General features: G+C 47.4%; 2 protein-coding genes and 1 non-coding gene across 4 annotated transcripts; 2 read left to right on the top strand and 1 right to left on the bottom strand.

Annotated features, from left to right (window-relative positions):
- Positions 1-3,723: 3,723 nt before the first annotated feature.
- Positions 3,724-8,897, bottom strand: LOC138841046 (keratin, type II cuticular Hb1-like). 2 transcript variants are annotated; one of them, XM_070041497.1, is made up of 5 exons: positions 8,812-8,897; positions 7,709-7,834; positions 6,247-6,467; positions 4,499-4,533; positions 3,724-4,157 (listed from the first exon to the last, which is right to left on the bottom strand). In XM_070041497.1, the coding sequence occupies exons 1-5, from the start codon at positions 8,812-8,814 to the stop codon at positions 3,982-3,984; spliced, it is 561 nt and encodes a 186-aa protein (XP_069897598.1). In that variant the 5' UTR covers positions 8,815-8,897; the 3' UTR covers positions 3,724-3,981. The 2 variants fall into 2 exon arrangements, with proteins under 2 accessions (XP_069897598.1, XP_069897607.1); XM_070041506.1 differs by having other exon boundaries at positions 4,499-4,530.
- Positions 4,783-4,889, top strand: LOC138806488 (U6 spliceosomal RNA). Its single transcript, XR_011365900.1, has one exon. It is a non-coding gene; the product is annotated as a U6 spliceosomal RNA (small nuclear RNA).
- Positions 8,898-19,776: 10,879 nt separating the features above from the next.
- Positions 19,777-26,432, top strand: LOC138836868 (keratin, type II cuticular Hb1-like). The gene is made up of 9 exons (XM_070035492.1): positions 19,777-20,151; positions 21,512-21,720; positions 22,332-22,392; positions 23,194-23,289; positions 23,768-23,932; positions 24,120-24,245; positions 24,923-25,143; positions 25,305-25,336; positions 25,792-26,432. The coding sequence occupies exons 1-9, from the start codon at positions 19,777-19,779 to the stop codon at positions 25,965-25,967; spliced, it is 1,461 nt and encodes a 486-aa protein (XP_069891593.1). The 3' UTR covers positions 25,968-26,432.
- The last annotated feature ends 808 nt before the right edge of the window (positions 26,433-27,240 follow it).

Below are 27,240 nucleotides of genomic sequence, written 5' to 3'. Positions count from 1 at the left end.
ACAGGCAGAGACTCAGTTAAGTGGAAGGGGTCATGGACCAATGCTGCTGAGTGTCATTCTGGGGAGCCATGATTACAGAGTCCTTGTAGCTCTAACCCTTGGGCTTCTCTCCCTGTTTATCCTGCTTGCTGTCACTCTAGCTCTAACTGGGACAGGGGAAGTTCAATTGACCTCAGGCTTTGTGTGGTTTTCTTTAAAAGTGTTTAAAATGCCTCAAAGGCCTGGGATGTAGCTCAGTGACTATATGGTTTTCATGCATGGATTTGACCTCCCAGTGCAACTACAGATAGATAGATAGATAGATAGATAGATAGATAGATAGATAGATAGATAGATAGATAGATAGAGACTTCTGAGGCATTTTGTAGAGTGAGACCTGCTAATGGTGGGGGAAAAGGCAGACACATCAACCAGAAATCCTTAACTCATTTGCATCCCTATGTGAAGAAAAATGAGATGGTCACTGTTCTTGTGAGGCTCAGCTCAAGAAGTGAGTCCATTGTGGGGAGGAAGTAAAAGAAGATGTGACATGGTCAAAAAGAAAATGTATTCATGACATAACTTATGAAATGGTAGCCTCTCTGTACAATAGCAACAATAAAATCATTTTAAAGAAGCCAGTCCAGCCGAGTTGGCATCTGGCAGGTGTGAGTGCTAAGGAGTGATGTGGTGTGACAGGCACTTGGAGCCAGCAGAAGGCTGAGCCCCTGTGGATGGTCCTTTATGACTGAACTGAGCTGAAGTCACTTCTGCTGGCACCCTATAAATGGGCTTGCGAGTGATCCACAAAGCACCAGATGCTTCCTCCATCCTACCCCATGCTGGAATGTGGCTTGTGGCTCTGGGGAGCCTCTCAAGAGAATGGGTCCCAAACCACAAAAATTGCCAGTGACCCATACCTCCCTGACCCAGAAAGAGACTCCAACTGAGCCCTGAAGCCCTTGAGATAACCTGGAATGGCACCAGGCAAGTCTTGGCTTGGGGTTGGGAAAGAGAACCCATGGACAGTCAGACCTCCATGATGCAGTTGATTCAATGGCAGAAATCCCACCATAAATCCTGCCTGCGCTTCTCAACTAAGGTCCCTGGATGACAGATAAGGAGCTGGAAATGCTGGGCTTGAAAACCCTAGAATTTCATCATCTGGCAAGGAACACAGAGCTGGATTCCAGAACCTGGTAGAAGGGGAAGCTCTGCTTAGGTCAGCTATTAGATACTGGGAATGTTGGCAAAAAAAAAAAAAAAAAAAAAAACAAACAACCCGTCTGTACCACTGGGTTAGGTCTGTGCTGTCCCCATAGGGCTGAAAGGAGCCCCGTGGGACTTGTGTTAGACCCCTTCTTCAGGCAGGTGGCTCCCAGCCAGCCAGGTTTCAGTCCCATTCCTTTTGCATGAGACTATTGTGTTTGTTCAGGAAGGGGGCCTGTGGGATACCTGTGCTCCAGGCAGGGGAAGAGGAAAACAGTAGACACCCTGGCACTAGAGTGCCTTAAAAGGTAAAGCCAGGCCCTTTGGCTCTTGATGCTAATTAGCCCCACCCTGGGGCACAGAAAGCAGGAACTATTGTTCCCAACACACACTGATGACTGACATAATCCTTGCTGCAACAGAAAAGAATGTCAGCTCAAGAAGCTGTCAGCTTAGGTGTGACTATTCCAGCAGAGGAAGAGTCACACCACCCAGACTGTCCTAACCCTCTGTCCCAAAGTCCAGTTTCCTTGTGAAAACTTGGCCCAACCTGCAAGAGGTGTAGGTCCAGAGCGTGGCCTCAGTGCTCTCATCTTTCTGATTTATTTCCTTGCTGTGTCCAGCTTCCCTCCATCCTCAACCTCCCCTCCCCCCCCACACGCATACACAGGAAGTCATTTCCAAAGAGTCAGTTTACAGTCTCTTGCACACTGTGACTACGTTTTCTCCTGCACCAAGAATTACCTCTTAAGTAGGACACCAGGATGTGATTCAAGAACTATTTGGAGCTGGTTGCTGGTGGCTCATACCTGGAGTCCTAGCTACTTGGGAGGCACAGATCAGGAGATTGGAGATTTAAAGCCAAAAGTTAAAAGACCCCATCTCTAAATACAAGATCATGTCATCTGCAAAGAGGGAGAGTTTTATTTCTTCTTTCCCTATTTGGATCCCCTTTATGTCTGCATCTTGTCTTATTGCTATGTGGTATATATACACAATGGAATTCTATGCCTCCATCAGAAAGAATGACATTTCCCCATTTGTTAGGAAATGGAAAGGTTTGGAAAAAATTATGTTAAGTGAAGTAAGCCAGGCCCAAAGAAGCATAGGTCCCATGGTTTCCCTTATTTGCAATATCTAGTATAGGTATGAGTCAAGTGGAAAAGGTCAGATAATGTGATGTTAGGAAAATGAACCCTTAAATATGTATTTTAATGTTTTCGTTTCTTTCATGCATGTGTTTCTAACGCATTTATAAGATTATTTCTTTGTTGCTTTGTATGTCCCTCCCCCACAGTGTAACCCCCGCTTTTAGTATATTTGATGTCAGTATAACATGTGGAGGAGATGGGGACAAACAAGTCGTTTAAGGATTCAGGTGGACCTGTTGCAACAATGAGAAGTACAAAATGTCATGTCAAAACCAGCTTTACAATGTCGGTGTGGGGGGGGGGAGGGGGGTATAATTGGGTGGGGGGAGGGGGGAGGCTGGGAAGGGAGGTGAAGGGTAAACAAAGGAGGAGGCTGCAATGCTTGGTAAGAAATGTATGCATTATCCTGCCCATGTAATTGTAGCCCCTCTGTACAGTATGTTCTCAAAAAAAAAAAAAAAAAAAGACCCCATCTCAAACAATAGCTAGGCTCAGGGGGAGCATTTGCCATCCCAAGCAGGAGAGCAAAACAGGAGTATAGAAGAACAGGCCTGCTTGGGCAAACAGTGATCCTATCTTAAAAATAACCAGAAAACCACAAGTGGCGCTGTGTCTCAAGTGGTAGAGCACTTGCCTTGAGCTAAAGAGCTGAGGGACAGCGCCCAGGCCTCATGACTGACAAAAAAAAAAAAAAAAAACTACAGCAAAGAGGGCAGGAAGCATGTCTCAAGCAGTGGAGCACCTTCTCAGCCCTGAGTTCAAACCTCAGTATAGCAATAATAATACATTATTATTATTATTAATTATTTAGCAATAGCCAGGTACAGGTAGATTGTCCTAGTAATCCTAGCAACTCAAAAGGCTGAGATCCTGAGGACTGTAGTTCAAAGCCAACACAGGAAAGTCCTTGAGACTCTTATCTCTAACTAATCACCCCCTACCCCCCCCAAAAAAAAACCTGGAAGTGAAGCTATGGCTCAGGTGGTAGAAAACGCTAGCCTTGAGCAAAGCAACAACAAGAACAAAACGAACAAACACAAAAACCCAGGGCTTAGGCCTTGAGTTCAAGTTTCAGGATGAGCCCTGAAAAATTATTATTATAATTTATTCTAATAAATTATTATTGCCATTATTATTGTGGATGAGAGAATATGGATCTTGGTAATCTGCCAGAAAAGCTGGCTGGAGACCCCAGGCCGCACTCTCCCCATCCTAAAGATCCTAGTTCTACCCTAAGCAGTCACCAAAACCTTAAGATGACAGGGACCCACACATCCCTGGGGACGTTTCCCCGTTACTGCTGCCTTCTTTGTCCCCTTCTTAGTCCACCCTGGTTTCTGCTGAGCTGGTCTGAAGTTAGGTTTCAAGCAGTTTGGCAGCTAGGTTACTGTAGATAGAACTCTTTATTGCAAGGGAGGGATCCTTGGAAACGAGGAGTGGGGGGGTGCAGGGGTGGGGTGGGATGGGGTGCTGGCTCAGGGTGCCCTTAGCTATCTCCCATTGCGGTGGGAGCAAGAGGGAAAGGTGAGGTGGTGAGGTGAAGGTCAGTATAGGGGTCCAGAGGGCGGATGAGACAGGAAGCACAAGTCTTTGGAACAGAAGCGAGCTTCTTCAGTCTTCTCCAGAGTTCAGCGGGAAGAGTTCAGCATCCCCGGAATCCACTGCAGCCTAAGCCGGCCACACAGCCCGGGCAGCCGCAGAGCGCGCAGCTGCCGCTGGGGGCGCTCGTGTTCAGGGCACTCGAACCCACTGTGGGCACCAGCAGGCAGGTGGCACCCGAGGCTGAGCTGGGCAGGCATTCAGGAGGGCTGCCCAGGACTAGACAGAGAATAGGGAGGATGACCAGGAAGCCCTCCTTCCCCCCTCAACTCCACCCAGGAAACTTGACAATGGCATAATGCAAGGGACCGGATCTACAGACACTCCCCACCTGTAGACAAATTACACTCCTTCAAAGAGATCATGACAGACAGACAGACACACACACACTCACAAGAAAAGAAACACCCTGTACCTACATCTCACACCCAACCCCACCATGCAAGCTGCACAAAGCCAGCAACCACAGACACACATCTCCCTTCTCAGGAGGATGCCTGGGAAAAAGAGGCGATGAGATAAAAGCTGGCCTCTACCTAAATTGTGTCCCTAGTACTTACCCACATCCCCTGCCTCAAATCTCCGGCCAAGCCTGCTAGGAGAAGAAGCAAACAAGTGAGTGAATCTACCTATTAGGTTTGATGTTCTTCATTTTACAAGACACTCATGGGTTTCCCTGATTCCCAGGGGTTGGTGTGGGTGTGTGCGTGTGTGCATGTGTGTGTGTGTGTGTGTGTGTTGTTTGTTTTTGTTGTTGTTGTTTAGTTAAACTCCTTCCAGAGCTTTAAACTCAGTGTCTCTCCTGCCTTGATTCAAAAATGCCTCAAAATGACTGACTCTCTGAGTGCTCGCTTTGGCAGCACATATACTAAAATTGGAATGATACAGAGAAGATTAGCATGGCCCCTGCACAAGGATGACATGCAAATTTGTGAAGCATTCTATATTTTTAGGAGGAGGCAACAATGCTTGATAAAAAAATGTACTCATTGGGACTGGGAAGGTGGCTCAGTAGTAGAGCGCTCACGTTGCATGCTTAAGGCCCTGGGTTCAATTCCTCAGCACCACATAAGGAGGAAAAAAAGGCCAGAAGTGGCACTGTGGCTCAAGTGGTAGAGTGCTATCCTCGAGCTGAAGAGCTGAGGGACAGCGCCCAGGACCAGAGTTCAGGTCCCACTACCAGACCCTCAAAAAAAAAAAAAAAAGAAAAGAAATGTACTCATTACCTTGCTCATGTAATTGTAACCACTCTGTACAGTATTTTCACAATAAAAAAAAGAGAAAAAGAAAAAAATGACTCTGAGTGTGTGCACGTGTGTGTGTACACGTGTGTGTGTGTGTGTGTGTGTGTTTGCCAATACTGGGCTTGAACTCAGGGCCAGGACACAGTCCCTGAGCTTTTCCACTGAAGGCTGACACTCTACCACTTAAGCCACAGCTCCACTTCTGGTTTTTTGGTGATTCATTGGAGATAAGAGTTTCATGGACTTTTCTAATTGGGCTAGCTTTGAACTGTGAGTTTGGGATCTCAGCCTCTCATGTAGCTAGGATTACATGAGTGAGCCACCAAGACCTGGCTTGTTGGCGCTTTTTGATTCCCCCTTTCTACATCTCCAAATTCTTTTCCTGAGTGTTCCCTTTTTGAAAGCAAAAGATCTACCCTTTCTTTGGCCTAACTTAAACCTGGGAGGCAAAGAGGGGCGAGGGTATTTGCAACTTTTAAAGGAGACCATAGAAAAGATGGCTCAATTAAATGAAGAATATTGTCCAAGCCTCGTCCCATCACTTTCTATCCATGTGCCCTTGGTCATTTATCCACCTGGTGACTTAGTTTCCTCATCTATAACATGAGCTGAAGGGTTCCTCCCTCCCAGGCTTCAGAATAACTAAAGGAGATAACAAATACAATGTGTTTGCCACTGGGTGGGCATCCAGCCCTCTCCTTCCCACCTGGTGTGCCCAGCTCCCTGGTAGCTCTTTGATCCCACTGTTGTCTGCAGGGAAAATTCAAACACATTGGCTTCCCCAGGGCTTGGGACCCCATGTCACATTGGGAGACCTTATTCCCACTGGCCAGACCTTGGTCCCTGAGCATCCCCATCCCTGCTGTCTGATAGTGGGGATGGTGGCTTGGTGACTCTCCCTACCCCAGTTGCCCATTAATTAGGCCTTTTTTGTGTTCAAAGATCTGCAAGATGGTAGGAATGTGGCTGAAGGAGAGCTTGGACACCTGGGTTATCTCTCCTAGCCCCTTACCTGCCACCCCACACTTCTCACCCAGCCATCAGGACCACTTTCCACCTCTCACCTGCTCTCCTCACCCTCCAGCAGCTTGCGGTAGGTGGCAATCTCAAAGTCCAGGCCCAGCTTGACAACCATCAACTCCTGGTACTCGCGCAGCTGTCGTGCCATGTCTTGCTTGGCCTTCTGCAGGGCAGCCTCCAGCCAAGCCAGCTTTCCCTTAGCACTGCCTGAAGCCCTCTCCTCCTGGAGAGCCACCAGGTCCTTGTTTTTCTCTAGTTCACAGATCTGGGAGTGAAGGAAAGACCAAGGACAAAAGAGTATCTTTGGCCTTTGCTCCTCTCCCTCAAGGATCTAGACCTTTCCCAGAGGCCAGGTAGGCCAAAAAAGGGTTTGGAAATGGATTGAACAGGCCTGTTCTGAAACATATGTGTCAGTGTGTGTGTGTGTGTGTGTGTGTGTGTGTGTGTGTGTGTGTGTGTGTGTGTGTGTGTGTGTACATGTAAACCTCAGGCTGAAAGAATCTATCTGCTCTTTGCTACCTGGAATGGCTGAGGAATAGCCCTTTGTGTCTAGTATGGTGATACCTATCATAGGAACAAGGTTTAGGGAAGTTATCTAATGCTCCTTAACAATGTACATCTGGGGCTAGTATTTCATATGGAAATAAGCAGGAAGAATCACCACTATAAGACTCTAGAGTGGGTGATCTTGAGGAATAATAGTAATAGTAAACAGTTATCTCAGTGAGGTAGGCCTGCTATGTGGACAATCAGCAAAGCTGTGGCGGATGAGACACTGAGCCACCATGGACCCACCTATCTACTCGGCCACACTCAACCAGCCTGTCCCTCTCAAAAAAGTCATCACTCCTAGCCAAGAGTTCCTCCATCTAAGGAATGGCCCTTAGTCTGAGATAATTGAAAGGTGAGAGCAGAAAGGGGAGGTGAGGAATAAACCACAGGGGTCTCCAGGGATAATAGATGATGCGAGAGGAAGAGATTGTCCATAAGAATCCTCTCCTTCTGCAGCCAGAAGCCTGAGTCACAAACACAAATGCCTGCAGGGCTCAAAATTAATACAGACTTAAAGAAAAATAAATGTGGTGGTGGCTTAGGCATATAATCCTAACTACTCAGGAGGCTGAGATCTGAGGATGACAGTCCGAAGCCAGTCCAGGCAAAAAAAAAAAGTCCATGAGACTCATCTCTAACTAAGTACTAACCAAAAAGCATGAAGTAGAGGTGTGGCTCAAGTGGTAGAGCACCAGCCTAGAGCAAAAACAGCTAAGAAACAGCACCCAGACTCTGAGTTCAAGCCCCAGTACTAGCAAAAAAAAATCTATGATATATAAAAGATAACACAAGCAAGCATACATAGTCATGTATATACGCATACATGTTAGTTACTTACTCTCACATAAAATCTTAAATACAGATACACATGAGCTACACAGTAGCCACATTCCTGTATGCTCAGAACTCCCAGCACCACACACTGCCACTCTGCCCTCCTCTTCCACAGCTCACCTGAGTCTTAGCCCCATCCTTCTCTACTGTCAGCTGCTGGATGGCCTGGTTAAGCCTGTTCAGATCCTCCTTGCCGTGTCTCAGGCTCTGCCTGTGTTTCTGCATGGTTGACTTTATCTCCTCACACTGGGGCCACAGCAACAGAGCACAGAAGTGGGCAGGGAGAGAAGAAAAGATCAAAAGGTGTTTCAGTGACCACCCCAGCTACATGCTGTCCCAGGCAGCTTTTCTGAGCATTCTTTTCTCCATGCGTGAAATGTGATCTTTCCTGCCTCCCAGAGTTATTGGGGAGGATGTAATGCACTTGACCAGCCAGGCCTGAACAAGCCAAAAGGGAGCCTGCAGTCAAACTCACCAGGAAACCATCTGCTAAAGGGATCTTTAACACTGAGGCCACAGAAAGGATTGTCCCAGGAACAGGGTCATTTAATCTCTATGAGATCAGTTCTAGGTGGTGACTGGAGTTGTACAAAAAGCATTTAATAAAATCCAGTGGAGCTAGATATGGTGGCTTGCGCCTATAATCTCATCTATTCTGGGAACAGAGGTTCTTAAGATTACAGATTGAGGTCAACCAGGACTAAAAGCAAGAACCCATCTCAACCACAAAGCTGAGCATAATGGCAAGTATCTGTGATTCCAGCTATGCAGGTGTATAAGTCAGAGGATCAAGATCCAAGGCAATCACCAGACCCCCCCCCCCAAAAAAAAATGCAAGACCCTAGCTGAAAAATAACTAAAGCAAAAAAAAGAGCTAGGGTGTGATTCAAATGGTAGAACACCTGTCAGGCAAGTGAAAAGCCCTGAGTTCAAATCCAAGTACCACCCTGACCCCACCCCTGCACCACCAGGAATATGAGGAAACACCCTTGATTAATATTATGAGTAGGAACCCAGGGATGGATCCAATGCCAATCCATCTCCAAGCTCAAAGCCACTAAGGGCAACTGCTATCCTCAGGGGTGAGATGATGTCAGTAGACCTCTGCCTCTATAACTCTCAGGGGCTGAGGCCAAGCAGACTCTTAGAGGGATCCATTCAGCAGATCTGGGTAGGACCCAAGTCCCCTCACCCCTGGGTGACCAAAGGTGGCCAACTCTCACCATGATGAAAGAAGCTATAGCCTCCTTCAAGCCCAACTCGAGCCCAAAATGCTCCCAGAATGCTCGCTTCTAAAGCCTCTCCTTTCTGGGGGCTTTGTGACCTCACCTAATTACAGCTGTAATGTTCCGATTGGAGAACAGGAAAGGCGTAAAGCAATACCGTGAACCCAGAGGGGAAGACAAAAGTGTATGGGCTGACACGGGAAAGTGAGGACAAGGGGAAGAAGGTGAAGATTTTTTCAGGCCAGAGTTTGGGCTTACGGTGAGACAATGGGGAGACACAGCATATGCTTGAGCAGAAAAATGGCGTGCTGTGAAAGATCATTGAGGAAAAGCATTCTGGGTGATGGACTGGAGAATGAGAAAGTGGGCTAGGGAGATCATCTCCCAGTCAGTATGAAAGCTGAGGTAAGGCTTTAGTGTTAGAGGAGTGAGCAGGGACTAGAGAACAGAAGCTGCCATCAGCATTAGCCTTTGGTTTTATTAATTTCTTATGCATGCAAAAGAGCATCTATAGCATACACTTAATGATTGAAATAACAATAATATTTTTTTTAGCCAGGAGGCAGTGGGTCATACTTATACTTAAGAAAGATCTGTGACCTGAGTATCATGGTTTAAATCCATCTCAGGCCAAAAAAACATCTATGAGATCTCCAATTGGCCACCAAAAGCTGGTTCAAGTGGTAGAGTAATAGCCTTGAGTGAAAATCCTAAAGACAATGCTCAGGCCCTGAATTCATGCCCCAGTATCGAAGCGCTCGTGCGCGCGTGCGCACACACACACACACACACACACACACACACACACACACACACTAAATCTTTGTGTTCCCAGTGGTAATTTCAAAGCTCCATGGGGTCCCCAACACCATATATTTCTTAGCTCTTCCATCTCCAAGTAACCACTATCCTAGTTTCTTATACTAAACATTCTCTTGCCTTTATGCTTTGTCATGCATAGATCTCTAAACCAGTGTCTAATTTTGCCTACTTCAATCTCTGTGCAATAGAATCACACTAGTTTTATGTTTCCATGACAACATTTAATTGTATATATGCTAGATGAATCAAAATTTTCTCATAAGTCTTTTTTTTGGGGGGGGGGTCTGGTCGTTGGGCCTGAACTCTGGGCCTGGGCGCTGTCCCTCAGCTCTTCAGCTCAAGGCTAGCACTTTACCACTTGGGCCACAGCAACACTCTGGCTTTTTTTTCTGCTTATGTGGTGCCAAGGAATCGAACCCAGGGCCTGACGCATGCAAGGCAAGCACTCTACCACTGAGCCACCTTCCCAGCCCTCTCATAAGTTTTTGATGTGCTATTTTTTTCTTCAGTATTTTTTCCTATTCTTTGGACTGGAAAATTTCTATACATCTGTCTTCAAGATTCCTGGCTGTATTGTAATGGGAAGAGCAGAGCAAAGGTAGCTGTCAGTCCATTAGAAGTAAAGCCCTACCTCCAAAGATCCAGCCTAGGGGAAGACAAGAACTTGGAGACATCTCTCAGACTGGGCTCCCATCACTGCCTTCAGATGGACTATTCAAGCATTTGACATGGGAAAGCAACCCATACCTCATTCCCTTACATAAACTTCTAGCTACTTCCTCCTTCCCCCCCTCCTTCCATCTCCCCAATTTGATTTCCATCTCACACACCCAAAGAATGAAGACTACTTACTTACTTATTATCTGCTCGAGCCTGTGCATAATAAATCAATAAATCTTAGAATTTATTTCCTACTGTGTTATTTCATCAGAAGAACCAAGGATTGCTTCCAGGCCGTGTACTTATGCATGCTCACATGCATGCACACACATGTGCACACACACACACACACACACACACACACACACACACACACACACACCAGGGGAGAGCACAAGGATAGGCTCACCATACCACAGTGACGGTCAGGCACAGATAAACTGGACATGAGTCAGACAAAAAGCCGCAAGAGCAACTGCAAACAGGTTTTCAGTGTGAGGGCCCCCCAGTAACAGGTTAGACAGCTAGTCATAGGACTTCTGCCAGGTAAAGGAAACATTCCATATAAAGAAGACTGTGAACACTCAGTCAGGTACAATGGAACCAAGTTTACCTGGAGGCTCTCAAAACACCTGTCTCTGACACCTTTAATCTACTATGTAAATCCATTCTTTAAATGTTTCATTATTATAATTTTTACTGCTAGAATTTCTACTTTATTATTTTCTATAATTCTCACTTGTTGTTTTCTCATTAAGATCATATATGCCAACTGGGCACTGGTGGTTCATGCCTACTATTAATTCTAGCTACTCTGGAGGTGGAGATCTGAGGATCATGATTTGAAGCCAGCCCAGATAGGAAAGTCCCCGAGACTCTTATCTAATTAACCAGCAAAAAGTCAGAAGTAGAGCTGTAGCTCAAGTGGTAGAACACTAGCCTTGAGGAAAAAAAACTCAGGGACAGTGTCCAGGCCCTGAGTTCAAGTCCCAGGACTAGTACAGTGCTTTTCTGCTCATACAAGGAAAGCTAATGTCCACAGGCTGTGGGCATTGGTCTCAGGTCTCCCTTGCCTACGTAGGCACAGTTAACTCCTGGAAACACAAAAAGACTGTTGAGTTCCTACTCACCATTTTCCCATTCCCATTCCCACCCCTGCACAGCAAGTTAAAGGAATAGGTACAGAAGTTGGGGGTCAGATAAATTCACTCTCCCTTTAACTCCAGCAGGACAAAACTATGTGACCATGATGCATTCTTCAATCTCTTTGAGCCTTTCCCTGAAGGTAGTTCTAAAGAATTCTTTCCCCATGGATCTAGTGGGACAGAGAAAAATGGCCTGACATGGGAACCACTCAGGTTCCCAGTCCAAGTGTTCCCATGCTTACCACTCACCTGCTTGGTTGTGACCACATTCTGGGCTGGGGTCCTGCACAAAAGGAAAGAGATTTGGAACAAGAGAAACTATTCAGTGACTTGTTAGTAACAGCCAACCTGGTGTGTCAGATCCCTCTCCCAGGATATCTGAAACATCACTCTCCACAGTCCTACCCGTTTCAGTGTCCTCTAACTTGAGCAGATGTTACATATTGAAAGATTTTGTTCTTATTAACCATGTAATACAATAAACTAATTTTCCTGAGCCTAGATCCAGGGAAGTGGTGATTATGAACTGTGGAATCACATGGAGAGTTTTGTAATCTTTGTATCCTCAGCATCTAACACAATAATGGAACAGAATTAGTTCCCAGAAGTAGTTAAGGGATTAAGGATGGAGGATGGATGGATGGATGGATGACAGAGAGATGGAGCTGTAATCCTAAGAAGTTCACAATGAGATGGGGAGAGGCTCTTAGGTGACATTTCAGTATGTCTGTTGTCTTGTCTTCTGAAACCTTAGCAGAATTCTTCTGTTGAGGGTCTGAGTGTACTTAGCAAGTCAAGCTCAGCCAATGCCTATGAACTGTATTTTGTGAGGTAAGTAAGGAGTAGAAGGGCAGCTGGGTTATCATGCTCCCTTTGGGGGGTATCACAACCTTCCTGTCACTCAGTTTAGGCTATCTATGACCAAAGACAAAAATGGCCATCTTCATTCTGGGAAAAGCACCCTGGCACCTTTGAGAAACACAGGCTACCAGAGACTTCCTCAGGCAGAGCCTAATAAGGTCCAAGTTCAAATCCAAGGTCATCTGGAACATTTGACCCTTGACATGGCCTAGAGGATATATATTCACTCTTAGGAAAATCAGCCACACAACCAAACAGTTATTTGTTCAGCTCTTCCTCCTGCAAGCCCCATGAACTTGGTGATCACGTGTACACAACTGGCTTGAAAGCTACAAATAGCTGGGTCTCCAAGCTGCTCACCTCCGTGCCTTCAAGACTGCCTGTCTCCTACCCAACAGTCTCCCCCTCAGTTTGGCCAAAAACCTGGGCTCTGTTGTACTGGATGCCCTTCAAGATGGATTGTCCCATAAGTGATGAGCCTGGCCAGCCCACCAGAGCCTGAACTCAGGGGTTAGGGGAGAACATTCTTGTGCAGGAGGCCACAGCCCCAGACCTGTAAGAGCAGCAGAGGCCATTGGGAGCTCTGAGATGGTTACCAGGGCAGGTGCTCAGGGCCACTCACAGGCAGTGGAGAGAAAATAGCAACAGTGATAAAAGGCAGTTAGCTGGGCACTGATGGCTCATGCCTGTAACCCTAACTATTCAGGAGGCTGAGATGTGAGGATCATAGTTCAAACCCAGCCAAAGCAGGAAAGTCCATGAGACTCTTATCTCCAATTAACCAGCAAGATCGGAAGTAGCACTATGGCTCAAAGTGGCAGAGCATTAGCCTTGGGCAAAAAAGCTCAGGGACAGTTCCCAGGTCCTAAGTTCAAGCCCCATGACCAACAACAACAGCAGCAGGACAATAATTATAATAAATAAAAGCTGCTACATTGTTTTGGTTATTTACCTTACAGCAGGTATTGTATTGCTTTTCACATACACCTCACTCTCCTTGCAATATCTTTGGGCTGGTTTGATCACCTCAGTTCTAGTTACAGAGGAAACTAAGGCTTATGTGTACAATTTCACTTAGAGGTACCAGAGCTGAGATGAATCAAGGGCACACTTGAGGATGAGATATATTTAAAGAATGGGTACACTGATGGTTAAGATGTTTCACAATGAAATCTCTCTCTCTCTCTCTCTCTCTCTCTCTCTCTCTCTCTCTCTCTCTCTCACACACACACACACACACACACACACACACACACACACACACTTTCTGTGCACTGCCCCACTCTGAATTCCCCTTCACATCTCTTAGCACAGCTCTCTACATTTCTCAGCACTCAGTGCTCAGCTTGACACTTTATTCACTCCTACATCCACTCTCTGGCCTCAGCCAGCTCCTTCCCCAGCCTTCATCTATCCCCTGTTTTTCTACCAAAGGAGATTGGGATTGCCACTCCTACATGTGCTCTGACCTCCTTCATTTGCTTGTCTTTGCCTACTCCATTTCCTCATCCTGAATCATCCTCCCCTCTTTCTGTTCCTCACACCTTTCCCTGGCCCAACTCAGGTCTCATTCTCCAAAAATCTAGCCCTGGCCTGGTCCCTAGACTCCAGTGCTGCAGGCCCCTGTAGCTTTGTATGAAGCTTCTCCATGTAGTCTATGTAGGGGGTGGGGTGAACTATAATGTGAACCTGGTTCCTGATAGGCCCTCGGGTGATTTGTACTTTGTGCCCCAAGTTGATTCTTGGAAGTCAAGAAGAGATATAAGGACCAAGGCAGGCCATTAGTACCATACCCATAGACTGGTGGCTGCAGATGAAAGGGGCAGGGACCCTTTCTATCTAGAAGATCTGGTTACTGGTTAAGAATGGCAAAGCCCAAGGGCTGCAGGCTTGGCTCAAGTGGCAGAGAACATGTTGAGAAAGTATGAGGACCTAAGTTCAAACCCCAATAGCTACAAAAAGCTAGGTGCTGGTGACTTGGGCCCATAATCCTAGCTACTCAGGAAGCTGAGATCTGAGGATCACAGTTCAAAGCCAGTCTGGGCAGAAAAGTCTGTAAGACTCCAATTAACCACAAAAAGCCAAAAGTGGAGCTGTGGCTCAAGTGGTAAAGCACTAGCCTTGAGCACAAAAGTTTAGGGCAGCACCCAGCCCCAGAGTTCAAGCCCCAGGGCAGACAAAAAAAAAAAAAAAAGGATGGCAAAACCCTACTCTTCCCAGGACCTGTCACTAGCAGCCCTCTTAGGGAAAAGTCTGCACCTACAGACCTATAGCCAACTAATCTTCGATAAGGGAGCTAAAATAATAGAATGGAAGAAAGACAGCCTCTTCAGTAAATGGTGCTGGAAAAATTGGTTAACTACTTGTAGAAAACTAAAGCTAGATCCTTATATATCACCCTGCACCAGAATCAACTCCAAATGGATCAAAGACCTCGGAGTCAAACAGACACTCTGAAAACATTACAGGGTGGAATAGGAGAAACCCTAGGTCTTCTTGGCTCAGGCCGAAATTTTCTTAACAGAGACCTGGAAACACAACAAATCAAAGAAAGGTTGGACAGATGGGATTGCATGAAGTTGCAGAGCTTCTGCATGGCAAAGGACATAGCTAGCAAGATCAATAGAAAGTCCACGGATTGGGAGAAGATCTTCACTAGCCATACAATGGACAAGGGTCTCATATCTAAAATATACTTGGAACTCAAAAAATTAAATCCCCCAACAACAAATCCTCAAAGAAACAACTGCCCAATAAATAGATGGGCTAAAGACTTAAAGAGAAACTTCTCTGAAGAAGAAAGAAGGATGGCCTATAGACACATGAAGAAATGCTCAACCTCCCTAGCCATAAAAGAAATGCAAATCAAAACAACATTGAGATACCACCTCACTCCAGTTAGAATGGCAAAAATCAAGAACTCTAACAACAACAGATGCTGGAGGGGATGTGGACAGAAGGGAACCTTACTTCATTGCTGGTGGGAGTGTAAACTTGTTCAACCACTTTGGAAAGCAGTATGGAGGTTCCTCAAAAGACTTCACATAGAGCTCCCCTATGACCCAGCAATCCCACTTTTGGGCATTTACCCAAATGATCACAAACAAGACCACACTAAAGCTACCAGCACAACTATGTTTATTGCAGCATTATTTACCATAGCTAAGATATGGAACCAACCCAGATGCCCCTCAGTAGATGAATGGATCAAGAAAATGTGGTATATATACACAATGGAATTCTATACCTCCATCAGAAAGAATGACATTGCCCCATTTGTTATGAAATGGAAAGGCTTGGAAAAAATTATATTAAGTGAAGTAAGCCAAGCCCAAAGAAACATAGGTCCCATGGTTTCCCTTATTTGCAATATCTAGTATATGTATGAGTCAAGCAGAAAAGGTCAGATAATGTGATGTTAGGAAAATGAACCCTTAGATATGTATTTTAATGTTTTTTTTCTTTCATGCATTTGTTTCTAACGCATTTATAAGATTATTTCTTTGTTGGTTTGTATGTCCCTCCCCCACAGTATTCACTTTATTTCACTATATTTGATGTTGGTATAATTTGTGGAGGAGATGGGGAAAAACAAGTCATATAAGGATACATGTGGACCCATTGCAACAATGAGAAGTACAAGTTGTCATGTCGAAAACGAACTTTACAACTTCGATATGGGGGGTGGGGGGAGGATTGGGTAGGGGTAGTGGGGAGGCTGGGAAGGAATGGGAAGGGCAAACAAAGGAGGAGGCTACAATGCTTGATAAGAAATGTACTCATTATCTTGCCCATGTAATTGTAACCCCTCTGTACAGTATGTTCACAAAAAAAAAAAAAAAGAATGGCAAAACCCTACTCTTCCCAGCACCTGTCACTAGCAGCCCTCTTAGGGAAAAGTCTGCCTTCTTCTCTTTCTCCTATTTCTCCTCCTTCTGCATGTCTTCCTCCTCCTCCTCCTCTTCTTCCTCCTCCTCCTCCTTTTTCTTCTTCTTCCTTTTCCTATGCTTTCTCTTCTTTGTGTGTGTGTGTTATGTATGTGTGCATACTGGAGCTTGAACTAAGGACCAGAATGCTATCCCTTAGCTTTCTGGCTCAAGGCTGGTACTGCATCATTTGAACTACAGCTTCATTTTTAGCTTTCTAGTGGTTGATTGGAGACAAAGAGTCTCATGGATTTTTCTGATTGGGCTAAAGATCTAAAGATCTCAGCCTCCTGAGTGGCTAGGATTACAGGCACGAGCCACCAGCGCCTAATAGTTTATTTTTGAAATGTCTCATGCTTCCTCTTATCTCTCTCCCTTGAATCTCCAGAGTAATGAAGGAGCTATCAGGGAGCATGGTTCTATGAAAATGGATCTGATTAATTCTAGTGTTCTGGGATCCCATTGAGTTCTAGATGCCAACTCTTTCAACTCCATCCCCTTTAGGTTGTGTTCTTAGTGGCACAATTCAGCCTGCAGCTGTCCATCTCTTTGGACTTTTTAATACACTTAATTTTCCATGTAGATGAAGATGGATTATTAACATCTTCATTGCCTGAGACAGCACAGAAGGCCTACTTCATCTACTCACCCATGCCCAGATAGGGTCCAAGCCACAAGCACATAAGTGACTATAAATCTAATTTAAATCCTATAAGGTAAGTCTCCCTCCATTAGTGGGGAGACCCCAGGGGAAGATTCTTCCAACACTATTATTCTCCAAAAGAAGGCTCAGGTGTGATTCAGTGGTAGAGCAAGATTTTAGCATGCAGAAGTCCCTGGGTTCCATCTCAGCACGAAAAAAGGAAAAATAGAGTAGAAATGGTCTTACAGCCAAGCCTTAGTCACATAATCACAGCTGGTGACCCATGCTGAGGCTTTGGAAGGGAACCTGTGACATGAGCTGTTGAACTCTGTCTTCTAGAGAGAACTGTAGCTGGGCTTAAACTGCTACAAAATAGACCGGGGCTGGATCAAAGGAAATTAAACTCAGGAGAGTGTGGAAAAGAGCAAAGGAGGCCATCGGACACTCCACGGAAATGAGGTACTAGGCAGCCTGCAGCCACGGATGGCCCTGATGACCTTGCAGTTGCAAGATTTAATTGCTGTATGCACAATAACTCATCTTTTTTAAAAGCAAAGGAAGCTCAAGGTGACAGGCAAGCTTCTCTTTAATGCAGGTTGCTGAGTACACACTATTGTTTCTTCTGCCAATAATGGGCACATAATTAGCCTCCTTTATAATGGCATCCATTGAGGGGAATGTTTAGGATCAGGCTGACTTCTCTGAGAGTTCCAAACCCAGGAGCCCATGCAAAATACTCAGCCTCATTCAGCCCCCAAAGACACAGACCTGGGAGAGACTAGTATAGAGGAGGACTGGAATTTCCTTTCAGATTGTAAGATCTTCAGTCACTAGAACACTCTGAGCTAACTTCCTGGTCAAATAAATGGACACAATAATACCAACCTCACTAGGAAGACTGCTCTGGCAGTTAGCTATTGGAGGTTATATATTAAAAAGCCTTCCACATAGCTGGGCGCCAGTGGCTCACGCCTGTAATCCTAGCTACTCAGGGGGCTGAGATCTGAGGATCACGGTTCAAAGCCAGCCCAGGCAGGAAACTCCGTGAGACTCTTATCTCCAATAAACCGCTAGAAGACTGGAAGTTGCACCATGGCTCAAGTGGTAGAGCATTTGCCTTGAGCTGAAGAGCACAGGGAAAGTGCCCAGGTGAACATATGTATATATACCTGTATACATAATTGTACATATGGATAAACATAGAATATGAGTCTAAATAAGAAACTAAGTAAGAAGGAAAAGGGTAAAGGAAAGATAAAGGGGAATAGTTTTGAGATCCACCGCAACTATATAGGGCTTGGGCACTGTCCCTGAGCTTCTTTTGCTCAAGGCTAGCACTCTACCATTTGAGCCACAGTGCCACTTCCAGCTCTTTCTGTTTATGTGGTACTGAAAAATTGAACCCAGGGCTCCATGCATGCTAGTCAAGCACTCTACCACTAAGCCATATTCCCCAGCCCACTGCAACTATATTTAAAAACAACTTAAAGAACTTCAATGGCCAGGCACCAGTAGCATTCCTGTAATCCTAGCTACTCAGGAGCCTGAGCTCTGAGGATCCTTGTTTGAAATCAGCAAGAAAATCTTGGGACTCTTATCTCCAATCATCCACCAAACACTCAGAAATAGAGGCTTGGCTCAAGTGGTTGAACACTAGCCTTGAGCAAAAAAGCTAAGGGACAGCATCCAGGGTCCAAGTTCAAGTCTCAGTAACAATACATAAAAGCGCGCACACACACATACACACAGAGGAGGGGGAATAACAAAAGCTATTGATCTGCATTGCAGGGAGAAAGAAAAGAGAAAGAATCTCTATTGGCAGAGATGAGTACTATGAATTAACATGGGTGAAAGAGAATGAATATGATCCAAATAGATTGTTAAAGGCAAGTATAACAATAAAACAATGAAATCTGTTGACATTGTATTAGAAAGGGGGGAGGTAGTAAGGGAGAAGTACAGAGAGGGGGTTGATTGGAATATACTGTATACAGGTGTAGAAATCTCAATGAAAATCCTCTCTTGCATAACTCATATATGCTAATTTTGAAGAGGCCAGCCTTCCACACAGCGCTAAGCACACTGTTGGCACTCCATCAACCAACATAAGCCCCTTCCCTGCCCTCATCTTTGTGCAGGAGTGAATAGCAGTCCTTGTGAGGTGTAAGGAGGGGAGGAGGGGGGAAGAGGAAAGGAAGAAAACCTTACTAGGAGAGGAGGTAGAAGCTGAGTTCCCAGAAGGAGAAAAAGAGAAAGTTTGGGCCCCAAGGGATACAGGAAGAATAACAGATAAACGATAGTAGAATAAACAGAGCAAATAAATACACAAGCAAACATTTGTGGAGCTCTTAGTAAATGCCAAGTAGAGCCTAAATGCTAGGAGGGGGGCGGGTGGCATGATCTCATTAGATCCTTCCAAGGAGACTCAGGTAGGTGCCATTACTATTCCTGCTTCTGGTGAGCCTATGCTTCAAGGTCATGATCCCCACGACTCGGGAGGCCCCTAGCCCACACCGTGTAGATGTGCACTGCACACCGAGGCCCAGGCTGGCGGCCCTGCAGGCCTGGAGCCCCAGGTAGTAGCCAGGGAGAGCCCCAGGTGGAAGGCAGGTGTGGTGGGCCAGGCCCCCCCACCCCACCCCGCCTGCAGTGCACCGGCAGCTGACCAGGCGCTTCTCAGGCCCCATAAAGCAAGGGCGGGAGGCCAACGCTGTTTTATGGGGGCAGCCCGGCCAGCTTTGATTCCCAGGCTCCGCCAGGCGCGCTGGGGCCGAGCCCTCCAAGCTCATAAACGCCTGGGCGGCGAGCTCCCTCCCCGGACCCCAGGGCACGGGGGAGGGGGGCGCCATATAAGGCACAGCGCGCCGGCTTTGGGGTCCAGCCTATCCCGTCCTCATCGCCAGCCATGACCTGCTTCTCCTCCCGCCTCTGTGCCCCTAGCGGGATCCGCGCCTTCAGCTGCGCCTCGGCCTGCGGACCTCGGCCAGGCCGCTGCTGCATCACCGCCGCCCCCTACCGCGGCATCTCCTGCTACCGCGGCCTCTCCAGCAGCCACAGCGTCTGCGGGGGCTTCCGCTCTGGCTCCTATGGGCGCAGCTTCGGCTACCGCTCAGGGGGCGTCTGCGGGCCCAGCCCCCCATGCATCACCACCGTGTCTGTCAATGAGAGCCTCCTGACGCCCCTCAACCTGGAGATCGACCCCAATGCGCAGTGTGTGAAGCATGAGGAGAAGGAGCAGATCAAGGGACTCAACAGCAGGTTTGCTGCCTTCATCGACAAGGTGGGTGTCCTGGATCAAGCAGCACCTTGGGGAGATGTGGGGCTGGAGGAGAGGAGGGAGGGAGGCAGGGAACCTCAAGCTAGTCTTTTTAGAAAAAGAAAGAAAGAAAGAAAGAAAGAAAGAAAGAAAGAAAGAAAGAAAGAAAGAAAGAAAGAAAGAAAGAAAGAAAGAAAGAAAGAAAGAAAGAAAGAAAGAAAGAAAGAGAGAAAGAGAGAAAGAGAGAAAGAAAGAGAGAAAGAAAGAGAGAAAGAGAAAGAGAGAGAGAGAGAAAGAAAGAGAGAGAGAAAGAAAGAGAGAGAGAGAAAGAGAGAGAGAGAGAAAGAGAGAGAGAGAGAAAGAGAGAGAGAGAGAAAGAGAGAGAGAGAGAAAGAAAGAGAGAGAGAAAGAAAAAGAGAGAGAGAAAGAGAGAGAGAAAGAAAGAGAGAGAGAAAGAGAGAGAGAAAGAAAGAGAGAGAAAGAGAGAGAAAGAAAGAAAGAAAGAAAGAAAGAAAGAAAGAAAGAAAGAAAGAAAAAGAAAGAAAGAAAGAAAAAGAAAGAAAGAAACTGTTGTTCTATGATGATTGGGCAGTCCCTGCCTGGTGATACTAAGTAGCATTGAAAAATCTGATGAGAAAATGTTATCCTTTCCTGGATATCTCTGTCCTGCAAAAAGAGGTGGAGAAAAATCTCACAGGGTCCTAATGCCTTTAGTGTTTCTCTAATATTCCTTTCCTTCCCGCTCTGTGTGTGTGTGTGTGTGTGTGTGTGTGTGTGTGTGTGTGTGTGTGCATGCTTGAACTCAGGGCTTGGGCTCTCTTCTTTAGCTTTTTTTTTTTGCTCACACCTAGAGCCCTACCACTTGAGCCACAGCTCCTCCTCAGGCTTTTAGGTGGTTTATTGGGGATAAGAGCTGTCCAGGCTGACTTCCAGCAATGGTCCTGGAATCTCAGCCTCTTGAGTAGCTCCAGAGATGTATGCCAGTGTCTGATACACATGTAGGCCCCCGAAGACTTTATCGCCCTCTACCTCAAGCCTCTCCAGCTTTGACCAGAGCCTCATCTGTCTGTCCTCATAGCTACAAAGTCCTTCCCACCCTGACCATTCAGCCACTCTACTTTGCAGTCGCTTTTCCAGGACTGAAGATCACCATCCTCCATTCCCTCTCCCCTCTCATCCTTGCCCAATTGGCAGACCCTCATTCAGGCCTGAACAAGCCACTATGAACCAAGGGCTCACCCACTGCATCTTCAGCTAGGAGAGCCCCATTGGAGCCGTGATGCTCATCAGGCTTTATCCCTTCCTGCTGCTACTTCTGCCTGTTCAATAAGCAGGGTGAAGGATGTTGGCTTCTCCCACAGACCTGCCCCCTCTCCCATCCCAGGTGCGCTTCCTGGAGCAGCAGAACAAGCTGCTGGAGACCAAGTGGCAGTTCTACCAGAACCGCAAGTGCTGCGAGAGCAACCTGGAGCCTCTGTTCGAGGGCTACATCGAGACGCTGAGGAGGGAGGCTGAACTTGTGGAGGCCGACAGTGGGAGGCTGGCTGCAGAGCTCAACAATGTGCAGGAGGTGATGGAGGGCTACAAGAAGAAGTGAGTGCTGTGGGGAAGGGAAGGTTTGGAGAAATGAAATGGGTCTTAGTCAAAGCCAGATAGATTTGGGGTAGAGCATAGGAGGAACCTTCCAGCAGAAAGAAGACAGTGACCATGACCCCCTGGGGTCAGGAAGCAATTTCTCTCCTGGGCCTTGAGTTTAAAGACTGTAGAAATTCTGAGATGCTCCAGCTACTTTATCATATGTTTATCTCATTATTCATCAAATATTTCATTGAACATCTTTTGGTCTTGGGTGCTCAATTAGGTCCTGAATGGATGAAAAGAAAGGAAGGAAGGGAAAGGGTAGGTACCAGAACCAGGGAAAGACTTTGACCCCTAGGCCCCCCCCACAAAAAACAAAACAAACAAACAAACAAAAACAGAAGGATGTTGATAAGGTCATCAGTGAGAACCCCAGAGGCAGGAAGTACTTCAGGGGACTTGGTTGGTTTCTGTGCCCTGGCGACAGGGATAGCCAGGCCCCTTCCAGTTCAGGCTGTTTGATTCTATGACTGCCTCCAAAAAGTCCAGCTCCCAGGGTGTTTGTCTGGGCTTTTATTCATTTTTTATTTCTCTCCAAATCTAAACTTTGTATTCTTTGTCCCCAGATATGAAGAAGAAGTGGCACTAAGGGCCACTGCTGAGAATGAATTTGTGGCCCTCAAGAAGGTGAGTGACCCTTGGTTACTCATCCTCTGATCAGAACTTAGGGCAAAGGCAAACAGGGGGCGCTTGGCAATTCAGACTCACTCTGCTCCACTGCACCTCGCCCTGTCCCCAGATGCTGTCAAGCTCCCAGGGTGGCTTCTGGCATCAGAGTCCACTGCCAGCCTCAAGCCGAGCAATGTCTTCCCCCATCCATCTGGCCAATAACTGCCCACCTCTCTCAGTCCTGTGCCTGGCAGAGAATGATAGACTGAACATCTGAAAACTAGATGAGGAAGTGTGCACACTAATACCAGGGACTGGATGCACCCTGTGGATGGCCACAGTTGGGAAACACTAGTGGAGCACCTATCTATCACGTATGAGACCCTGAGTCTGAATTCTAGTGCGGGAAAGAAAGATTGAGAGAAAGATGGGGGAAGGGGGAACAAGAAAGAAAGAAAGAAAGAAAGAAAGGAAAAGAAAAAGGGAAGGGAAGGAAAGAGAAGGGCCTATTTCACACTGGATCTTGAGTTGAGGGGATAGTGCCAGGTATAGATTTAGAGGAATCATCCCAGTGGTACTAAAGGAAGAGCTTGGAAACCCCAGGATTCTCCTTCCTCCCCATATCTTCATATCTGTTCCTGACCCCACCAGCTACATAATAAGCATTGCCTACACCATGACATCAGGTCCAGGGATGACCATCTAAGGAGGGTTTTCAGGAGGGTTTCCCATGTAATGGCTTCCACACACACACACACAGGGGAAGACATGTGAATGTGTGCCTCTTAGTGAGGCTTCCCACCCATCTTCCCCTTTTAGGATGTGGACTGTGCCTACCTGCGCAAGTCTGACATGGAGGCCAACTCAGAGGCGCTGACCCAGGAGCTCGACTTCCTGCGGCGACTGTATGAGGAGGTGAGGGGCCACAGAACAAAGAGTGGCAAGGAGGATATTAACTAGTGGGAGGAGGGATCACCATTTGTCTTGTGAACCCCATGGGGGAGTGGGGTGCAGAGCAGTTGAAAGACCTGAGGCAGGTTCTTGGAAAATGAAAGAGCATATGCAGGCCAGCCGGAATGTCTGGTTATGATAGTAACACCCATCACAACTTGGTAAAGCCAGGTCCTGGGCCCTAAGGATCAGGTTAAAGGTCTTGAGTGAAATCAGGCAGTTGGCCTTAAACATGAATTTTCTCTACCTCCTCCTCTCAGTCCTGGGACTCTAAACCCAATAGGGCCATTGATGTCTCAAGGTTGAAAGGAACAACTATGAGTGTGTTGGGTGGGGGGGGGGTAAAGCAGAGGAAGGGAACAGACAGAGACTACGAGTTGATGCAGTTGATAGTAGGCCTCTACATTAAAAAGCACCTCTACTTGCCCACCTCCTCCTGCAGGAGATCCGTGTCCTCCATGCCCACATCTCAGACACCTCAGTCATTGTCAAGATGGACAACAGCAGGGACCTCAACATGGACTGCATTGTGGCTGAGATCAAGGCTCAGTATGATGACATCGCCACCCGCAGCAGGGCTGAGGCTGAGTCCTGGTACCGCAGCAAGGTAACTGTTCCAGGAAGCTGCCTTCTAGACAGTGAGAAGGAGCAGGCGCCTCCTAGAAAAGACGGGATGGGAAAGGAGGGGCCAACAGCTCTCAGGCAGCGTTCAGGTCAGGGCTGCCATGTGTGGCTGGTTGGGCAGGTTGTGTAATGTCCAACATGAGCCCATGGGCACCCCTGTTTCTCTCCAGTGTGAGGAGATCAAGGCCACAGTGATCCGACATGGAGAGACCCTGCGCCGCACCAGGGAGGAGATTAATGAGCTGAACCGCATGATCCAGAGGCTGACGGCTGAGATTGAGAATGCCAAGTGCCAGGTATGGGGCAGCTGTGCCCTGTGCAGGAAGAGAATGGGGTCCGCAAACAGCAAAGAATTTAAGTTCAGTTCCTTGTCAATGTGTGGGAAGAGGAGCAAACAGCAAACAGTCTTGCTATAAGAAATGTTCTCATTCTGTCTGAAAGGAGAGGGGGGAGGATGGTGAAGGAAAATGAGGTGACGAGGGATTTCCTGGTCCCAAGGGCTGAAGGATAGAGGAATTAGCTCTGGTTTGAAAGGTTCAGAAAAGCTGGGCTGCTACTTGCAGGCCATGCAGTTTGAGTAAGCCATGGACCTCTCTGGCCCTGCATTCTACATCAGCAATCACTTACTTAAACATCAACAGAGCTAGTAAAGGAATACAGCAGGCTACATGCAAGGACACTGGGTTAGGCCAGGGAAGGATCTGCGAGCCAATTCGAAAACACCACGGGCGGAGCTAACCAGAGTCAAAGGAGACAGGTAACCCAGAAGGAAATTCAGATCTAGTGTGGCCAGATCCTCTGATTTTTCACAAGAAGCTATGAATCTGGATTGTTACAGGAAATGTTCAAAAGAGAAGGCACTGGGCTTAACATTCCCGGGAATGTAGCTTTCCTGGAAGCTCTCTCCTGATGCCAAGACTTCTTACTCTGAGAATGAAGCAGAGGACCTCAGTAACCCTCCCCTTCCTTCCAGAACACCAAGCTGGAGGCCGCAGTGTCCCAGTCTGAACAGCAGGGTGAGGCAGCCCTCACTGATGCCCGCTGCAAGCTGGCCGAGCTGGAGGGCGCCCTGCAGAAGGCCAAGCAGGACATGGCCTGCCTGCTGAAGGAGTACCAGGAGGTGATGAACTCCAAGCTGGGCCTGGACATCGAGATCGCCACCTACAGGCGCCTGCTGGAGGGCGAGGAGCACAGGTGAGGCTCTTCACTTTCCCAAGGAGAGAGGAGCCAGGAGCATATTTGCATGTTGTTTGCATCTGATTTGCATCAGCATCATGTAGAGGGGAATTTGCCAGTGAAAGGATCTTCTCAGCATTGCCTGGCCCAACTAATATTGGTCTCTTTGCTCTCCCCAGGTTGTGTGAGGGTGTTGGTGCCGTGAATGTCTGTAAGTAAAATAACACTGTAGCTTCTGAAATAAGAGCTCTGGGTTCCCAAGGGCAAATGTTTCCTAAAGGGTGAAATAGTAAATAGTTTAAGCTTGTGGGTCATGCAGTCTTTGTCCCAACTACTCAGTACTGTCCTTATAAGGTGAAAGCTGTGACAGCCTTAGGCCAAAATAGGTCTGCTTGGATTTCAGTACAACTTAGTCTACGAAACAGGAAGCCAGCTGGTGGCCATGATTTGCAGAGACTAAGATGAAGGAGGCGGTGATAACTTAAGTTGCTGTTGCTGCCTAGTGGGGACCTGGGCTAACTATTAGACGATCGTAAGGTGTGCAGGAGAGGGAAAGGGGAGTAGAAGCTGAGGGGAGAAGCCCAGAGCAAGAGGTGGTTTTGGTTCCCAGGTACTGGCTGCCAGTGACCATCTGTCTGGGGCTAAGACTTATCTTCTTCCCTGCAGGTGTCAGCAGCTCCCGGGGCGGGGTCGTGTGCGGTGACCTCTGTGTGTCTGGCTCCAGGCCGGTGACAGGCAGCGTGTGCAGTGCCCCATGCACTGGGAACCTGGCAGTGAGCACGGGCATGTGCGCGCCCTGTGGCCAGGGCTGTGGCAGTAGCCGTTCTGTGCGGTTTGCATAATGCCACCCCACAACCCTGCCACCCCCACAACCCAGTCTCTGCACTTTGGCTACTCCATGAACCACAGTTCCTGCCTCTGATGTGTTCCTGTAGCCCCAAAGGCTCCCTGGACTTGAGGAAGAAGGGCTGGAGTCACCAGTGGCCTGACATGGCCGCACTGCCATGCACCTCCATCTCATCTCCATTAGCGCTTGTGCCTTCATCTCTTCCAGGGCTGGGCTCCTGGACCATAAGTCTGGTGGGGCTCAGCCACTCCCAAGTGTGTAAATGACTGCTTTCTTTGCTGTTTTGGGCAAAGACCCAATCCCAGGAGGCTTGGGCCCCTCTAGCTTAGGAGGGACAAATTGGTCCCAGGGTCCTGTGGCTCTGCATCCTCCACCTTCCCAACCATGCTATGGTGGTGACAGGCTGTCTTTTGCTTTCCAAAAGGCCAAAGTTCCAGCTGCCTGGGCTTCCTTTCCTCTCTTCTGCCTGGTCTTCTCGTTACCAATAAAGCTCATGGTCATTATGATGTGTGTTCTGATCACCTCCTTCTGGCCCTGCCTACTTCTTGTCAAGTAGACATCTTGCCAGCCCAGAACTGTTTACAGACTTGGAGGAAGGGCAGTCACTGGATATCCTGTGCTTGCTGTACACACGCTCCATCCTGAAGGGCAGAGGGGGTGAGTTGCAGCCCCCAAGCCCTGACACACAGCCTGGAAGGAGCTGAGGGGCTCAGGAAGGACTCTACTTAAGAGAGGAAAAGCCTAGATCACCTGACACACAAGGTAGGGACCTCTTTACTTGCGACTATTGGGACACAGTGATCTCAGCTCCAAATCCTTGGCCCATAATGTCAAATACATAGACTCTAATAACAGCCTTTAAGTCCCCAATGTTCTCCTCCTTACCACCACCCATCATCAACCTCCCTTCTCCCAGGGACCCCAGATATAGAGATCACTCTTTTCCTCCCCATTATTCACCAGATATGTTGGAGACCTGACATTTGGAGGCCCCCGGCCATAAAGCAGGTCCAGGAATCATAGAGACATCTTCCCTCTACCCCCATTCCCCACTCCCCACCACTGGATCTAGACACAGCCCAGCCTGTTCCTCCACCTAAGGATTTAGGCACAGACCCCCTACCAGGACCTACAATCTGAGATACCTTCCCATATACACTCAGACCACCCCCTACCACCACTCCAGTTACAGAGGGTCCTCCACACACTCAGTCACACATATGGCTTCAGGGCTCAGAGCCTGGCAAACCCAGTACCCAGAAAGGCCT

This window comes from Dipodomys merriami, unplaced genomic scaffold (genome assembly GCF_024711535.1).
Source record: "Dipodomys merriami isolate MVZ:Mamm:240054 unplaced genomic scaffold, mDipMer1.0.p SCAF_10, whole genome shotgun sequence".
In the NCBI taxonomy this organism is placed as follows: Eukaryota; Metazoa; Chordata; class Mammalia; order Rodentia; family Heteromyidae; genus Dipodomys; species Dipodomys merriami.
This window is presented reverse-complemented; position numbering and strand designations above follow the sequence as displayed.

Bases quoted from the DNA above. Each gene is read 5' to 3' on its own strand.
- LOC138841046 (XM_070041497.1), bottom strand. The intron at 6,468-7,708 runs GTGAGCTGTGGA...CTTCACTCCCAG, and splicing joins AGGATGGGGCTAAGACTCAG to ATCTGTGAACTAGAGAAAAA. The intron at 4,158-4,498 runs GTAAGTACTAGG...TTCTCTGTCTAG, and splicing joins ATTTGAGGCAGGGGATGTGG to TCCTGGGCAGCCCTCCTGAA.
- LOC138836868 (XM_070035492.1), top strand. From the start codon at position 19,777: ATGACCTGCTTCTCCTCCCGCCTCTGTGCCCCTAGCGGGATCCGCGCC. The intron at 20,152-21,511 runs GTGGGTGTCCTG...CTCCCATCCCAG, and splicing joins TTGCTGCCTTCATCGACAAG to GTGCGCTTCCTGGAGCAGCA. The intron at 22,393-23,193 runs GTGAGTGACCCT...TTCCCCTTTTAG, and splicing joins AATTTGTGGCCCTCAAGAAG to GATGTGGACTGTGCCTACCT.